At 37.4% G+C, this 18,249-nt stretch overlaps 2 protein-coding genes across 6 annotated transcripts; both read left to right on the forward strand.

Moving 5' to 3' along the window:
• The first annotated feature begins 378 nt into the window (after positions 1–378).
• ptger1a (prostaglandin E receptor 1a (subtype EP1)) lies at positions 379–6,196 on the forward strand. 3 transcript variants are annotated; one of them, XM_081380721.1, is made up of 4 exons: positions 640–838; positions 1,108–1,173; positions 3,200–4,104; positions 5,178–6,190. In XM_081380721.1, the coding sequence occupies exons 3-4, from the start codon at positions 3,250–3,252 to the stop codon at positions 5,445–5,447; spliced, it is 1,125 nt and encodes a 374-aa protein (XP_081236847.1). In that variant the 5' UTR covers positions 640–838; positions 1,108–1,173; positions 3,200–3,249; the 3' UTR covers positions 5,448–6,190. The 3 variants fall into 3 exon arrangements, with proteins under 3 accessions (XP_081236848.1, XP_081236847.1, XP_081236849.1); XM_081380722.1 differs by lacking the exon at positions 1,108–1,173 and having other exon boundaries at positions 379–838; XM_081380723.1 differs by lacking the exons at positions 640–838; positions 1,108–1,173 and adding an exon at positions 2,280–2,346 and having other exon boundaries at positions 5,178–6,196.
• Positions 6,197–6,931: 735 nt separating this feature from the next.
• On the forward strand, positions 6,932–18,081 carry ilf3a (interleukin enhancer binding factor 3a). Of its 3 annotated transcripts, none has more exons than XM_081380693.1 (19): positions 6,932–6,994; positions 7,419–7,590; positions 7,884–8,001; positions 8,155–8,354; positions 9,062–9,230; positions 10,001–10,148; positions 11,013–11,104; positions 11,451–11,546; positions 11,669–11,780; positions 11,859–11,956; positions 12,696–12,795; positions 13,187–13,267; positions 13,407–13,594; positions 14,138–14,272; positions 14,369–14,494; positions 16,154–16,297; positions 16,411–16,507; positions 16,912–17,247; positions 17,323–18,081. In XM_081380693.1, exons 2-19 carry the CDS (start codon positions 7,436–7,438, stop codon positions 17,460–17,462), a joined length of 2,535 nt encoding a protein of 844 aa, XP_081236819.1. In that variant the 5' UTR covers positions 6,932–6,994; positions 7,419–7,435; the 3' UTR covers positions 17,463–18,081. The 3 variants fall into 3 exon arrangements, with proteins under 3 accessions (XP_081236819.1, XP_081236821.1, XP_081236820.1); XM_081380695.1 differs by having other exon boundaries at positions 6,939–7,111; positions 9,065–9,230; XM_081380694.1 differs by having other exon boundaries at positions 6,944–7,111.
• The last annotated feature ends 168 nt before the right edge of the window (positions 18,082–18,249 follow it).

Here is an 18,249-nt window from a genome sequence, read left to right on the forward strand (position 1 = left end):
TTATGCATTAATATAATATTATACCATATTACACATTATAGTCTTGCTCAAATTTCTTTGTTGATTTACTGTGATGGTGGTGTTTACACATCAACTTTAGCCATTTTATTTTGTAAACTGAAAGGTAATTAAATCATATTGCTTCAGTGCATAGGCTATTAAAGTCCAAACATTAGCTATTCGGTCTTTGAAAAGAAATCGCTTTAATCCACCCATGGCACTTCAACATCATGTTTTCTCTTGCCTTCCTTAATTTCACCATATAAAATTTTTGCTGTAAGTCAAAATCCAAACCACAAGTGTGGAGCCACTCGAGTTTGCCAGGTTGAAAAAAATAAGCAAACACAGACACCTGTCTTCAATCTAAAAAAAAAAAATCTGGTTTAGTGAAACATTTGATATGTTCAAGGTTAGCCCTACTACGAGAGAAAAACTCTTATCATTATTAATAGGCTAATCATTTTTGAATGATCATTTCATGTATAAATAACTATCATGATAAGCCAACGTCTGAAATTACTCAAGTAGTTTGTAATATAGGCTATGACTTGCTAAGATTTTCTCTTTAACCCATATTAGGCTAATAATAATAACAGCAGCATCTTTCTCTCAAAAACATGCACCTCAAGCGGTAAGAGTGATTCACACTCACCTAAGTGCAGTGAGCTTCATCAGGGAGGGGTTTAGGCAGAAGTCACCGGCATGTTTCCTTCAGAAACACACTGTACTGAAACGACTGAATCGAGCACGCGCGGCTGATGGGGGAATGTAGGCTACCGCCGCGAAACTATATGAATCTATCAGTCTGAAGAAAAAACTACATATTATCCTCTTATTGGTAACTATTTTGTAACCTATGAGAACATTCTGCTTTACTTTTTTCTGCTGTTGAAGTAAAGATGACCAGGCGCTCGTATGGAATATAATGGATATGACGATGCACCATTTTTCTTCTACGTTCACCGGTTACTCATATAGGCTAACTTTGTAATCTTTGTTAAACATCATTTGATTTTTTTAATAGTAATTTATTTTTGTATTACTACTAGTTAAAAGTAAAATCCACTTTGCTTATTAAATGAAATATTTCTTTTGTTTACAAAACAGAATACAAAATTAGTCAATCTTCATGGTTTCTGACATTTTAATCCCAATGGATATTCTTAAATAACGGTAAGCATTGCATTGGTCTTCACTGAGTTGTACAAAGATGCTGTGTCATAGGAACTTGTGGCAACATGCAACTTATTTTTATATTTTTCTGGATTTTTAATGCATCCACAACCAATTAAATATGACTCACTGTTGCATTCTTCAAGAGAGTTGTTGATTCCAGGACGAAAGAATAACATTGAGAGGTCAAAGGCAGGCGAATGAACCTTCAGGAATGTTTTTAACGATTTGAGGCTCTGTCAGTACATGCCTGTTTGTTTCTCTCAGCTGTATGCATTTGGTGTGATGTCTCCCCTAATTTAGCATTAGCTTAAATTCTTCTCTCTGTTTTTTTTTTTTTTTTTTTATGACAATATTAAACTATGGCATATTGAAGTGTGGTTGGGGCATAATCAAGGGCTATCCCTGATTTTTAAACTTATGGTGAAAAAGAAAAAAAAGCTGTTAGCTGTGGTTGCCAGAAATTTACATGTGACAATTTTTTTTTTTTTTTTTTTTTTTTTTTTGATTTTACAGAATGGCATATTGGTCTAAATCTTAGAGTCTACTTAAACCATCAAAATCAGCTTTTTTACCCTAAAATGGTGTTTTACCCTAATATAGGCTTCTGAAAACCACCATAATAATAATGTATAGAAAGCCACATGATGAATCAGAGTTCATTGTAAGTGGCCTGTCTATGAAACTGACAATGTATAACACAAAACTTGTTTTAGCCCTCTGATAACAAAAATAAGAAGAAAATAGAACATAATCTATAAACATGTGATTTGTCATGCAGGGACTTTTTTGTTCTTTTAATGTTTTTCACTGTATATTATATGGTGATTCATATAGTTCTGACTTACAGAATAACATAACATTTGACAGTGTTTTGCAGTAAAATTACTTATAAGATATTTTACAGTCGTTTGCAGTTTTTCTCTGTATATGATAATGTAACTTACAGCTAACCAGTTAACAGGTTTATTAATGTAGCATTTTGCAGTCTTATAAAAAAATGTACTGTTGCTGCATTATATTATGTATAATATTCACACAACAAAACATTTTACCCAAAACTGGATAAAAAATGCATAAATGCAGTGTTTATTTCAAATATGATTACTAAACGATGAGGTCACGTGACATTGGCTTGAAACGTCTTTAGTGGGCCTATTTGAGCAGCATAAAGTACGTATTCACTAAGTGGTAAGGTAGAAAGAGAGAGATTTTACATTTTAAATGCATATATTTGCTAAAAGTGAACTGGCATATCAGCATATCCACCTTATTTTGCAACGCGGAAGTATGTGAATGTGCGAGACTTCTGCTATAGGTAAATAACTAGAAGAATGACAAAGTGCAGTAAACGGTTAAACAGCTTACACTACAAAGTTCAAACCAGTATGATTATGATTACTATAATAAATTAAAATAATTACAACCGCCAGTTTGCAATATTAATAAGACTGTTTTTGTACAGATATTTGAAAGTCAATTATAACGGAAGCCTCAAATATTTAAGTTACAAATGGCAACACCCACTCTTAAAAATAGCAAACATATGCTATGCTTAAAGCTAACAAAAATATTTGCTAATATCCCCATTAAATATTAAAAAAATTATATAGAAAATATATTTATGAAACGTTATTTCTGAATGTTCTCTTAACTTTCAAAATATCCAGTTAAAAAAACAACAACTTGGTTTTATGAATGTTAAGAGAGCATTCAATTATCATTTTGCAAACATTATGGAATCGTTACTTTTCAATGTCCTCCTAACATTCTGAAACAAGTAGCCTAAAATATTACGCGAACATCCAACTAAAACTATAAATAATGTTTTTGTAATGTTTCGAGAACATTGTTAAAGACCATAACTTTGAATGAACGTTCTATTAATGTTACAGGAATAATGTTTGTTCAGAACTTTGAGAGAACTAGAACGTTCTGAGAATGTTCCCTATACATGGCCTTAAAGTTAACACACTACAATCTTTCAAATGATCTGTTCTAAGATATTTCTCCACTCTTCCAACAGCTCTACATGAAGATGGGAGCCCCGCAGCTAAACCCTCCACTGAGTTAGCCATGCATCACAGCAATTCATCAGGCGCTGCGCCACTCAATCCATTTTCCAATCACAGTCAATGGGAAGGACAGGTGACCTCTCCATCCCTAGCCAATCCTCCCGAGAATGTCACCTCGGAGAGACAGATCCTGAGCGGCCCCATAGCTGCGATGTTGTCAATGACCCTGGGGATCCTGTCTAACATTGTGGCTTTACTCATCCTGGCAAACGCATATTCCCGTCTACGTCGACGATCCAAAGCATTTCTCCTGTTCGCCGGCTCTCTGGTGGCCACAGACTTTGTGGGACATGTCATACCTGGTTCAATAGTCATGAGGATGTATCTTTCTGGAGGTGTCCCCGCTGAAGAATACAACAGGGCGGACCCATTATGCCAGTTTCTAGGGGGCAGCATGGTGTTTTTCGGACTGTGTCCGCTCTTTCTTGGGTGTGCCATGGCAGCTGAGAGGTGTTTGGGTGTGACAAAGCCGCTGCTCCATGCTTCACTGGTTACGACTGCAAGGACTAAACTCTCTCTTTCTATCATCTGGTTTGCAGCTCTTTGCGTTGCCCTTCTGCCCTGCTTTCAGCTGGGTTCATACACCTACCAGTACCCTGGAACCTGGTGTTTCATTGAAGTGCTGGAGGATACCGAGAAGGCAGACGTAGCTTTTGTTTTGTTGTTCTCAGGACTGGGGTTGACATCCCTTGCTATTGCTTTGGTCTGTAACACCATAAGTGGACTGACTCTGGTGTTAGCGAGGATACGAAGGAAACCCTGTAACCGTCGATTAGCTAAATCCCATGATATAGAGATGGTGGTACAACTTGTGGGCATAATGTTCACATCTTGTATCTGTTGGAGCCCTCTTCTGGTAAGTATGAGCAATGGCAATAATTCAACTGCACAAAGCACACACTTTAAGGCAGGGGTTTTCAACTCTGTCCCTCGAGGTTCACTTTCCTGCAGAGTTTAGCTCCAATCTTGATCAAACGCATCTGTAACTTTCTAATAATCCTGAAAACCTTGATTAGTTTGTTCAGGCTTGGAGCAAAACTCTACAGGAAAGTTGAGTCAGGACCTATAGGGGCAGAGTTGAGAACCCTTGATGTAAGGTAGAATTATTTTAGAAATAGAATTTAGAAATGAAAAATTTGAGCAAATGCATCAAAGCTCATTTATGCATCATAGTAAAAAACAAAACAAAAAAGGCAATTACAATTTTATACAATTATATTTCACACTGTGTGACTTTTATATCTTGCAGTACATTATAAACCCTAATGAGATTAGACTACTCAAATGATTTGAGGAAACTCATTTGAGAAGTAATGGTGCCAAAAAAAAAAAAAAAGTTCACCTAATGTGCAATTGTTATTGTGGCTGTATTTCTTACAATGTGACTTTATTTCTGATTTTAAAGTTTACCTTGAGTTGAGTGCATGAAGTGTCTAACATTCCTCACTTCATTTTTGCATAATTAAGTGCATCAACCGGGTATTTGAAGTGCACTTTTTTTCTTTTTGGAATTGTCAGTATAAAACATACTACTATTTATACCAAAAAATGGCGTAGAATCGTACAAGTATGCGAACTGGGACACACCTAATATTTTAAACGGATTATTACTTGGAACATAAAGGTAGGTTGGCAATTTTTATAAACACTTTTTGTTATGCTTGTTAAAACTCTCTTCACATACTTAGCAATCAATAATAGAAGTGGTCTCAATATTAAAACATGCACAAGTCTCAGGGTAGGCAATTTCGAAGAGGCTAGCAATAGCAAGCTAGCTTTGAAAGCATGAGACCTAAGCCACACCTCCTTCAAAACACATGAACGCAAGTCTGCAAAGTGTCACAAGATGAGAGAAGGCGTTGAATTATTTCCTAATATTTTGTGAAATCATAATCCTTATGGTCTTTTGTCTTTGACTCTTAACTCTAGATTGTTGGCCTAATTACAGTGAAACATTCGTATGAGGGCTCTATTGGAGATGACCTTGCCACCTATAAGACCCTGATGATAATGGGGGTGCGAATAGCTTCCTGGAACCAGATACTGGACCCATGGGTTTACATTCTTCTTCGCCGTTCCATCCTCCAAAAGATTTACCTCATCACCAAACGTCAAACAGACTTTAAGGAAAGCACTTTTCGCTGCTGGGAGATCCATTCCTTCCCCAGCTCAGAGAAGAATCCTGTCAGTAGAGTCTGAGTCTGAGTGCACATCAGTAAAAAAACACGAGGCCTACTTGGTTAAATACCATTGAGGATCTCAGTGGTCCCCTTTTATTTCAGCATGTGGTGCGCATGTTAAGATTGTATTTAAGCAAATTTGCACAAAGATAAATAAAGCATGAGATGAACATTCCTTTTACTCCCTATAGAGCGCTAATAAAAAGGATTTGGCTGGAAACATTCATGCCAGTATAACAGGGAACAGTAATTATTTACTGTTTTGGTCCTTCAGTTAGTAATTGAAGCATTAATTCAGCCAGTTTTGTAGCAAGGAATGGGACAGTGTTTTCATTTGTCACCAGTTGTTCCCCATGACGACTGTCCTGGGCATGAAACATGACATGACAGTGACAAGTGGCACTAAAAATATATTAAAGTATTGTTTTACTGAAAAGAAATGTTCACCTAATGTTAACCCATCATAGATTTTATATAGCATGATCATCAATCATATATTAACTGTGAGGTAAACTCATATTTCTGAGGCTGGGTTTCTCTTATGTTTATCTTGCATATATGTTTCTGTGCAAAAATGCTCATGTGAATTGTGGTTTATATTATAGTATAATTTATTTCTTGTGTTATCCCTTCAATTTTCTGGAGGCGTGTTGTATTTTTACATTGAAAAGCATTATACTGAAACAAAACAAATTACTGTGTGTGAATTCCATTTCTGTTGCTAATATGAAACAAGTTTTTATTAAAAAAAAAATGTTTTTACTTCATAACTAATTTGCAGCATCGAGCACACTAAACAAATCTGCAGGCTCAAACTTAATACAAATCAATACAAAGAAGCAGAATATTCAAAAAGCCAGAATTATAATACCCTGTACTGTAAGTGATCACAGACTAGGCATTTCTTTTAATATAGTTATTTAACATCGATTAAACATGTTATATTTAAGTTGTCACAGAACCTGGCATTAAATAGTTTAAAATAGGCTTTTCGGCAAACTTATTCAACTATTGCCTGGTTTAACTTAAACCTAGTCCCCTGGCCAGACTAAAATGCATGTTTGAGCTGTCTTCACTGAAAGCAACTTGCAGTAACATATTTTATATGTCAGTGCTATTGTTTTGTCTCAAGTTGCACACCAGAATTTTTATTTTTTTCTAAGGCACATTTCTAAAAGCTAAATATCCACATTTTACTACTCCTGACTTTGTCTAAGCCATGTCTGTGAAACCAGGCCTATGTGGTTGAAATCATACAGGCTAGGCAAAGTAAAAAAGAAAAGAAAAACACGAAAATGCCTCAAAAAGCACTGGCTAATTGTAATAGCTAATAGCCGTTGTTGTAATTATATCTGCAGAGGGCATCTTTTACATTCATACTGATAAAATGTTTTGGCGTAAAGGCAGCAAAGACGCATTAATATTATTCAAATAAAATAATCTCTGAATGCAGTTCCATATACTTCCTCTAGGCGTGGAAAATTTTGACTGCGCATGCGCAGCGGGGGTCAGAGCGTAGCCCGGAAGTTGAGCATTTTCGCTTCCATTGAATAAACTGAGCGAATGGTGAGTAAAACAAATCTGTTTAGATTTGTAGAGAAACACACGGGCAAGCAATATTAAAGTCTACGTGATCTTAAAGACGTCTTCGAGTCTTTTTTATTAACACTAGCAGCTGTGCAGGTAAATATGAATGGTTGTTTCACGTCGTGCGTTTAACCAAATGACTCGTTCGTGCGCGTGCTAGCATGCTTCTCCGATAACGAATGTTTTGTTATGACGCGATAGATGTTTTATATTGAATACATGTTTTATTATTGACCTTTATAGTATTACGAAGGTGTAGTTTTAATAAGAAATCCGCCAAGAACGTTAAACCTTTTTAAAACACAAAAGAGAGAAGCATTTAACGTTATATTCACTGGCTTATTAACGCGCGCGTGTTATTATGGGTTTGTCTGTTTGTCAACATTGTGCGACTTGTGTGCAGATCATAGTTTGAAGGATATGGCTCAAATGGGACATTTTCAGAGGCGGAGGGAAGGACCTCTTCCACCTCATCCACCACCCTCCTGGGACGAGCACCAGGCCTATGAGGAGCTGTTATACTGGGATAATCTCATGCAGGAGGGTTACCGCCTGCACCCGCAGGACTACGACCGGTAAAACACCTAGTCTATTCTTACAGCTAAACAGGCTTGGAATGTCCATGGAAAACCTGTTAGCACAAAATAATTTTATAATTTTGATTTTTTTTCCAGGTAATATTAAAATCATGGATTTTTTTTATGGGGGTTTATATAACTTTTCTTTAAAGTTTTGTCCAGCATTCACAAATATCCTGGTGAAAAAAAGATGGGAACACTCTCTAAATCCACTGATTGGTTTCTTGACACACTGAGTTGATTGAATAAACATAAAGATGCAATGAAACTAAATTCAAGTTCTCTTGCAGGTATGAAGAGTTGCGTTATTGGTATGACTGCTTGTGTTATGAAGAAGACCTCAGGCAGTACAATGATTACATCGTTGAGTACAGGAAGTGGGAAGAGGAGAATGTGCACTCAGGGGAGGTATGTCACACCAATATGTTAAATTTATTGATTACACAATATTTATTAGAACTCTTGAAAAGGCTAGTACTTTGTTTGCATAAATTGAGAAACATATGAATAAATGAAGTGCAACTGCTCCAGTGTCATTAACTCAACACTTGTGTTACTCAGCCGCTTCCACCAATGAGGCCACCGCCTCAGCGAACGTTTGTGAACGAGGACCGCTATATAAAGGCCAAGCACACATCGGTGTACCCGTCAGCAGAGCAGCTGGATGCAGTGCAGAGCATGGTGTCTCATATGGAGTGTGCCCTGAAGTCCGTCTCTGATTGGTTAAATGAAAAAGAGAGTAGTGCCGCTGATACTGAAAGGTATGGGTATTGGTCATAGAAGTCATCTGCCCTAGTGCATTTAGACTTTCAAAAATAGCATTTCATTTTATGTTTAAAAGATATAGTTCATCCAGAAATGAAAATTCTCTCATTCTGTGAGTCCATATAATGACATTCAATGTCTTTCGCTTGTTTGACACTTGGAAAAACCACACAAGGCGATTGTGACGGTAATGCATACAACCTCAGTAGATGAATCAATGTCTTCTCAAGCGAAACAATAGGTGTGTGTAAGAAAAATACAATTTCTTTTTTAAATTGAAGAGGTGGCATCGCATCCTATGTGCTTCCGCACAAGCTTTTGCCTATGTCACCCTTCACAACGTCCCTCTTGTGAACGCTCGTATGACCGTTAACCGAAAGCATTGATTTATAGTTAAAAACAGTTGTATTTTTGGTACACACACACCTGTTGTTTCACTTCAGAAAACAATCGCTGTGTTGTTGTTTTTAAAGCATCAAATGAATGGCAGTCATCCAATGGCATAATATGGACTCACAGAGATGGATTATTTGTGTTTATCTGAAGAAATAATGTTATATACATTAGAGATGGTATGAGGGTGAGTAAAAGAGAGAATTTTCACTTTGGGTTGAGTTATCTCTTTAAGCTATTGCAAGATACTTTATATTACAGTTTTGTTAGAAGTATAGACTCATGCTTGCAGTCCATGCTGTTTTTCCAGCAGTGATTCACCTCAAAGTAAACTGCGTGGTGTTTTGAGAGTGGGCCTGGTGGCTAAAGGACTCCTGCTGAAAGATAACTTGGAGTTAGAGTTGGTGCTGCTCTGCAGGGATATGCCCACCAGTTCTCTGCTCAGGCTGATCTCGGGAAAACTCTCGGAATTCATAAAGGTTTTTCTCACCCTTTATTATTCAGTGCTATCATTATATAAGCATTCATTATCAGTACAGTGAATGTCTGCAAATAGCTCTGCTTGTGTTTCAGTAGAGCCATTAAGAGGAACAAATGGCATCTTTCTGCAGAATGTATTCAAATGTAGGAACAAGTTAAAAAGAGCTAACAACACTACACTTGTATTGATATTTGAAAGCATTATAAAACTGTATAATGTTTTCAATAAACATGCAAGGGGCAATGTATACACTACCATTCAAAAGTTTGTTGTCAGTAAGATTTTTTTATAAGAATTAACACTTTTATTTAGCAAAGATGCATTAATTTAACCAAAAGTGACAGAAAATACATCAATCATTTTTTTTTTACATTTTCAAATAAATGCTGTTTTTAACTTTCTATTAATCAAAGAATGCTTAAAAAGAACGACAAGAAAGTAATAAGAATGTTTTTCATATTATGACACTGAAGACTGGTGTAATGGCAGGTGACAATTCAGCTTTGCCATCAAAATAAATTAGATTTTAAAATATACTATAATAGAAACGTTGCTTTAAATTGTAAAAATATTTCACAATATTGCTGTTTTTATCGTCTCAAATAATTGCTGCCTTAGTGAGCATAAGAGCCTACCAAAGACAAACTTTTGAATAGTGTATGTATAGAACTGTTCAAGTGTGTGATTCCATGCAAGGCGGGGTTGTTATAAGCCAATATTAATGAAAGTAAATTGACATGCACTTTGTCCTCTCACTTTCTTCGAAAGGATGTTACTGAGGAGAAATACGTCATCACTCCATCTATCCAAGAGGCTGCTATTATTGTTACTAGCACAAACGAGCCCATGCTGAAACTGAGCATCCATCTGACCTCGCCTATGGTCAGGGAGCAGGTTGAAAAAGAGGCATCTGGAGGTATGATCTCACACTTTCATTTTAGGACCCAAAAGACCTTCAGTACCATCAGAAGAGTGAAAATAAAGGTCCTGCAGGACAGTCCTGCTGCACTTAATTGTTGGATGCTGGATAAGTGGTGATTCTTTCTGAGCCAAATACTGGATGCTTTCAGCATTTTAAATTTACAAGTATTGTCTTCGTTACTGTTCAGCATTTTACTGTTGAACATTGAAACTTCCGAACGTCACCTCTAAAGCGTTACGAAGGGTTTGCATTGCAGCAAAAATTAGTCTATAGGCTCATAGTTTAAGAGGTGCTTGTTGATTTATTTATTTTTTTAAATATATATTCTACAGTGCCTTTGTTTTTAGACAATTTCAGATAATTGCAGCTAACTTAATTTTATGTAGCAACTGTTACTTGTGCTCAATAAGGTGTAATCTGTTTGTCTAGAACAGGTTTCACATGTATTTTGCTGCAGTATTTACCCGGTTCACATCTGAATTCATTTAAATTAAAGTATTGCTTTTGTTGCCTGTGGTTGCAAATTGACTTTCTCAACCAAGCCTTCTAGTTTGTCAATTTTAGGGGCGCTGGACTTTTGACCAACTGGAAACTCTCTGTCTCGGAAGGGGGGACGCAGTTGGCTTACAGAAGAAGAGGGTGAAATGTCTAATGAAGTAGAGTAATATAAAGATGGTCATTACCAGTGTTAAAACTGACAGGGGTGCATACTAGGCTTTGTGTTAGATTACGACCTGAACAGTTCCCCCTCTTCCTCTTGCCTGTGGGTACTGGGACACTGCGTCTTCCCCCTGGCCAGATGACAGAACCCCCCCTTGGTCAAACTGTACCTTGTCTTCTTACTCCATTCGTCACTAGAACCGTGCGCGGAAAGCTCTCCGCAGGACGCTCTGGACAGGCAGAAATGCCTGGCTTCTCTGGCGTCTCTCCGCCAGGCCAAGTGGTTCCAGGTTTGCATCCCGTCTTTATTTGTCTAAAAGTCGACTTGTAACTTAATCTGACCTTTGACCTGGGGAAAATACATATTTGCTCATTGAGCTTCTCTGAGAAATACTTTTAAAGGCTGTTTGAATATTGAAACGTCCATAAATGCTTTAAACTGAATTGCGTATAACCTGTTTCCGTTTAAATGTCAGATGTATCTTACCCAGGTTGCAATTTGTTCGTTCTTGGTCAGAAACTATAATTTGGCCAGATTGATCTGCTTAATACAAAACGTCCTCTAAAAAGTATCTAGAAGTTCCTTCAAGATCCATAATAAAGTGTTAACAGGTTTGCTCTTTGTTGGGTTAACAGGCTAAAGTGTCTGGGGTTGAGTCGTGTGTCATCGTGATTCGGATCTTGCGGGACTTGTGTTCCCGTGTTTCAACGTGGGCTCCGCTCAAAGGCTGGGTGAGTCAATCTCAAACAACAAAAAATATATCTTTGCAGTTAGACATTGATGAGTGTTTTTATAAATATATATACTGGTCAAATTTTTGAGTATGTCTCTTTATTCATATGTCTGTCTGCAGATTCTTGAGCTGCTGTGTCAGAAGTCCATTTCAACCAGCGAGAGGCTGCTGGGACCCGGAGAGGCGTTCCGGAGAGTTTTAGAGTGTCTTGCGTCAGGGATACTAATGGAGGGTAAAGACTGAAACAAAGCATTGTCTAAGCATATTTTGGTGTGTTTTGAGTCATACTGAGCATGACCCTTCTCTTCAGATGGTCCAGGCATTTCTGATCCCTGTGAGCGAGACAGCACTGATGCCGGCGCTCATCTTACACTGCAAGAGCGAGAAGACATTACCCAGAGTGCCCAGGTGACTTGCAATCCTAGACTATAGCTTGACTTTATTTTACAGTGTACTAGTCTATAAACTTTACAAATGAAAATAGTCATTATTTATTTGGCCCAATGTCATTCCAAACCTATACACTGTTTTTTTTTTATTGTAGAACACTAAATTCTATTCAGTAACTATTCATTGTGACCATGTCTGTCAAGCTCCAAAAAAGAAAAATGACAAAAAAGAAAATTTTTAGATTATTCACTGAAAATCTTCTCCTCTGCTGCAGCTCCCAAATATTTTCAAATGAGCAAAACAATGGTGTCCAACCTAGTGAGATTTGTTGACATAATTTTTTTAATCGGATCAAGCTCTTGTTAACACTGGTGAATATATGAACTGTTCATGTAAACATCACTCCTTTTTTAATGGGGAAAAAAAATACTGTAATAATACCGTAACAGAGTAAATGGCTGTGACCTATGGAAGCTTGTTTCTGCCATGTAATAAAAAAATAAAGATAATTGTGACTTATCTTTTTATTCTCACAATTGCAAGTTATCATCTTATAAGACTTTTTTGAAGTCGCAATTGCCTTTTTGTATTTATTTATTTTCTTGGCGGCTTCTAAAGTGGCCTCATAAGATGGTTAATTAATATATAATATAAATTATATAATTAATAAAGATGCTACATTTACAATATTTCTAATATTTGAGAAAACACGTTTGACTTTTTCACATTTAACTTGTTGCTTTCCTCCCTCCCCTAGTTTGCCTTAAGGCTGTCAGCTTTTGGGCAGCTTTACAAAGTTCTTGGAATGGACCGCCTCAATTCCAAAGCCTCTAGAATGCTCATCGGACACAACAGAGGTACCAAAGCAACTTTTTCTGGTGTCCTAAACAGACTTTTCAAAAACAGTTTTACTTGGTTTCCTCTCTTTGAGTTAAAAAGCTGTGTTTGATTCTGTATCTGTAAAGCTTCTATATGTAGAAAAACCCTATTAGGACTGCTTAAACTACTTGCATGAAAACTACAGGCTTAGTTCACATTGTCATTTTCTAAGGTGGGACAAGTTGCTGAACACTGAATAGACATTGAAACATAAAATGTTTTATTTTGAATAACGGAAAACAAAGATGGGTCAATGTTTTGGGTGCACTGGAGAGAGACCTTTTCTAAATGGTATTATGAACTCCTATGGCTGTTTTCCATATGTCCGTTATCCTGTTTAATGCTTCCTTCCATTAAATTAAATTGCAGTGGGTGATTTCCCAGCAAAGAGACCAAGGGAAGTTTATGATGCTGGGGATCTTGAAATAAAATCGAAATTTCCAAGAAAAGGTTTGCATCTCAATTTCAGTATCTTTTTTGCATCCCCTTCTGTTACCCTGCTCTAATTTTATATTTAATAGTCGAAAACAATAGCGCGTCTCATCTTTCATTGAAATAAGACCTATATACCTTTGCTTGCTCCTGGCAGAAAAGAGCGAACCAGCAAATGCCCTAATGAAGTTGAACCAGCTCCGGCCTGGGACCCTTTACAGATTGGCATCACAGACTGGGCCTGAACATGAACCTCAATTCACAATGGCTGTGGAGGTGGATGGGATAACGTATGAGGCTACAGGCCCTTCCAAACGCAGCGCCAAGCTTCATGTCGCCCAGAAAGTGAGTCTGCTGATACTCATGGGACGCGCTGTCTGACAGCCAGATTTCTGTGCACGTGCTTCGGATGTGTGCGTTTAGAAAACCATGTATCAGAAGTTCAGACTGATAAGCGTTTAAAACGAATACAGATAACAAACTTTCATGATGACGAAGAACTGTAATGTCACGTGAGCGTGACTGCGATAGTGATAATTAAATTAAAACAGATTTTTTATTAGTGTTTGGCAGAGTATCCGAGGCACGAGCTGTAAGGGCTCCGGCTTCTTCTGGAAAGCAGGGCAGGGAGCAGCAGCTCATTTGCATTTAAAAATACATGCACGAAAACAGCATGTTTTTTCCCCCACTCAAAAATGGGCATTTACAACATCGTGTATTAAATGATCTGTGGGGTATTTTGAGCTGAAACTTCACACACATTCTGGGGACACCTGAGACTTATTTTAAAGGGGATTTTTTTATGTGCCTTTTTACAAGATGTAATATAAGTGTGAAAAATGAACTGTAAATTTCAGTTGTTGTCTATGCCATGTTCACAACACACAGGTGCTGCTGGCATTAGGTGTGCCCTTGCCGTCTGAAACTAAACCTGCTGATGAAAATAAGAGCCAGTCAGTTGCCGCACCTGCAGCCTCTGGTTCCGATGAAACCACTCCTTCAGCGTCTGATGACGGCACTGAGGTTAGCGTCCTAAGACCTTAAACAGCTTTGGGGTTTGATGTGTTTGTACACTCTGGGAGTTTGGTTTGGCATGATTGGTTCCACTTCATCTTGCAGGGTGGACCCATCCTCACCAAACATGGCAAGAATCCTGTCATGGAGCTCAACGAGAAGCGGCGAAGTCTGAAATATGAACTTGTCTCTGTCAAGGGACGCTTCAATGACAAGACCTTCACCATTGAGGTTAGACATGTTGAATAAAGCTAGTGATGATGGGTTGCAAAGACATATTGGGTGGTACCTAGTGGGGAAGTAATGGTACAGTGCATGGTTACAGCAAAAGGGGTCTGTGCTACGTTTGGAGTGTATTATACACTTTGCTGTCAGAAAGGGTTTAAAAAAAAAAGGAAGCATTAAATTGATCAGAAGTGACAGTCCTTGCAAATGATTTCTATTTCAAATAAATGCTGTTCTTTTGAATGTTCTATTCATCAAAGAATTCTGAAAAAAATATATATACATCACTGTTTCCACAATAATACTAATCAGTAAAACTGTTTTCAACATTGATATAGAATTTTCTTGATTATCAAATCAGCATATTTGATTTTAGAAGGATTATGTGACACTAAAACCTGGAGTAATGATGCTGAAAATTCAGCTTTGTCATCACGGGAACAAATTATGTATAAAATGAATAAAAAGTGGAAAGGGGGGGGGGGGAATTTTAGATTAATCCATTAATTATTGTAAAATTAAAATAATGAATGTTAAAGTTAGTTGTATATGCCCTGCATACCATTAATGGGGGAGAATAGAGGCTATAAGAGTCCCAAGTTTTAAATCTCAGATGCAGTTTATGCAACCTAAAATTACAACAACAACAAAACAAGCAAAAAATACAAGAAAAGAGTTCAGACAGTAAAATGACATTATAATGCTAAATATATTGGGGATTTCTTTTTTACTGTTTTTGTTTCCTGCTGCTCAAATTAAAAAGCAGGCCACATTTGTACTTTCAATTATCTGCAACAGAAAACAAATATATAAACACTAAAGAAAATATCAAAACATATATTAGCAGTAATTCATCAATGGTAGATCGACACAAATCGCTCGTCATATGTCCAATAATTCGTTGTTAAAACGGAGCTTTTTTCCCTTTTCTCTAGGAACCCAGTCAGTCAAAGACAACTTGAGCAACTCAACAGTATATGTTATGTGAATAAATTGTTTCAATAATTTCCATGTTTCAAGCGTCTTTTTTTAAATCCTATATTCTTAAACATACACTGAAATTGTGTGTAGCTAGAACTTGTTTTCTTTGATATGACGTAAATACATAATGATGAATGACAGAAGCCTGAGATTTCCTACCAAACTCGACAGCTCTTTTTATAAATCACTTATTACAGTGACTCAGTATTGCAAGAACACCTCGTATTTTTATTTACCATATGAAGCTGGAGATGCATTGTAAGTGATTACGAGGCATATCATAATTTTTTTTTGGTAGGCCATAAATTTAATTTCAAATACTTTAATAAAATATTATACATTTATGTTTGCATTCACTTGTGGAAAACAATGCACTGCAGCTACAAAACCTATATCCTCTCTATATCTTTATATTCCTGTCATTCAGCCCCCAGATCAGAGTGTGAGCAACTGTGCAATCATTCTGCAATATATTCTTATTTATAAAAAACTATATATATATTCCTTCCGTTGCTCATGTTAATGCATGCTCCTGTCAATCCCGTTTCTCATGATAATTTCCTTGAATAAAGGACAGTCCTGCTGCTAAAATCTACTCCTTTGACATGTTTTCCGGCTGTTCTCGCTTTAAACAAAACTTGCTGTTATGCATATTTTATGTGCATGTGTTTTTCCCTCTTTTAGGTGGAGGTTGATGGGCAGAAATTCCAGGGCTCTGGATCAAATAAGAAATTAGCCAAAGCCAACGCAGCACTTGCTGCTTTAGAACAGCTCTTTCCAGAAGGTTCTCCTGCAGACCCACTCAAGAAAAAGAGATTCCCTCCTATGGTAAAGACATGTTTTCATGGAGCTTCTTTTAGCCTTTTGTCTAATATTATTTTGTCCTTTTGTTAAAAAAAAAAAAATATATATATATATATATTTTTTTTTTTTCTCTTTAGGGCTATGGTATGGCTGGAGTACCTTACAATGCAGGCAATCGAGGTAGAGGAAGAGGCAGAGGTAGAGGCAGAGGATTCAACACTGGCAATTTTGCTGGTACGCTAACATCATTAAATGCTTCAGTCTCCTCTTAGCTTGTTAGTTTCTAAAAAAATAAAAGGGTCTACCCGCCGAGGCATGGTCTCTACAAAATCCCTGAAGGCATCTGTCACCGAGATGCTCTGACCTAGTCGCCTTGCCATAACAATTTGACCCTTGTCAAAGTCTCTCAGCTCAGGTCTCTATTCCTGGCCATTTCTCCTGCATTTAAAACGTTGATTACAAGAATTACAAGATTGTTTGCTTACGGTCTAATCTACACAGATCTTAATATGTGGCCTTGTTAGGAGATGATCAACGCTACGACTGTGACTTGTCATAACGTTATGTCATTATAGGCATATTGCCTGTTCCTCTAATGTGGATGTCTACTGAACACCTCTATCCATTTGTCTCTTCAGGCTCCACCACTACTGCTGGACTGACCCCAGCCATGTCTGTTACCAACTCCAGCACGCCTATGATTCCCCAGGAGGACCCGTCTGCAACCGCTGCCATCAGCGCGGCCACCTACCAGGCTGTCCCTCCACCAATGACTGGCTATTATAATCAGTACTCCCAATCCTATTCACAATTCAAAAAACCCCTCAGTCAGGGCCAGGGTCAGATCCAGAATCAGAATCAAAACCAGAGCAAAACAACAAATCAACAAGCTCCTCTTGTTGGACCAGACTACGGCTATGGATATCAAGGGGCTGGCATGGGTATGGGAGGAACACCTGATTTCAATTATGCAGGTGAGTTTCAGTGCTGACATGCTATGTAATAATTTAAGACCGAACTACCTGAAACTCTTGATTTCTTCTTAATAGCATACAGCGGACCACCAGGTACAGCAACATTCGGGCCACCTGGAACAACTAATCAGAGCTATAGCTTCACCCAGAGCGCCTATCCCAACCTGGGCGGCTACAGCAGTGGAGCCAGTACCACAGACTACACATACAGATAAATGTTCCGTGTGCTCTCCCAGCTTGAGGATGTACAGATGCTTTTTCAAACAACTGATAAGTCATTTCTGTAATTCTATAGCCTACTAAGTTGAAACATTGACTCTGTGAACCTTTTGAGATTTTATACTGTTTGTGTTACTTTTGCCGTTTGAACTGCACCTCGGTAACTGAATTAGCATGGTTTTGATTCACCACTAGTTTCAGGAAATAATACATCAGGATGGTGGAAGTTCTGTCTGTGCCTGAATGGTTGGTGTGACTCAAATGGGAATTAAGTGTCACATAATGCTGTTTTTCCCCAAAGGTATATTTATAGCCATCCTCTTATTTTGCCTCTAATTTTTTTGCAGGTTTTTTTCTTTTTCTTTTTGGACTGAATGTGGACAGTAGAATGAACATACTTTGTTGTTTACTTCCCTGAAACCACTCAAGCTGTTCCTTGTTTGGAGTTTTAAGAGGTTTGATTTGCGTTACTCGGTTTAATCTTGGTATCGTCTTTTATGTAGAATGTAGCTATTCACTGTTAAATAGGCAAGTGCAGGAAATGTTGTTCTCTGAGGTGGATGTTGTAAGTCATATATTTGACCTGTGCAGAAATAAACCTTTTTTTCTATTTTTAATTGCTTTCTTGATTCATTTGACATAAGTTTTGAAACATGTTCATACCTCTTGTATACTTTTTTTTTTTTTTTTACCAAATATAAAGACCACCCTTTGGGTCGTGGTATACCTGTGTTGTGAAACCTTTAGTGATTAAGCATAAGAACAACTTTTATATTGTTAGGT

Source organism: Scardinius erythrophthalmus (assembly GCF_964197995.2).
Source record: "Scardinius erythrophthalmus genome assembly, chromosome: 12".
Taxonomy (NCBI): domain Eukaryota; kingdom Metazoa; phylum Chordata; class Actinopteri; order Cypriniformes; family Leuciscidae; genus Scardinius; species Scardinius erythrophthalmus.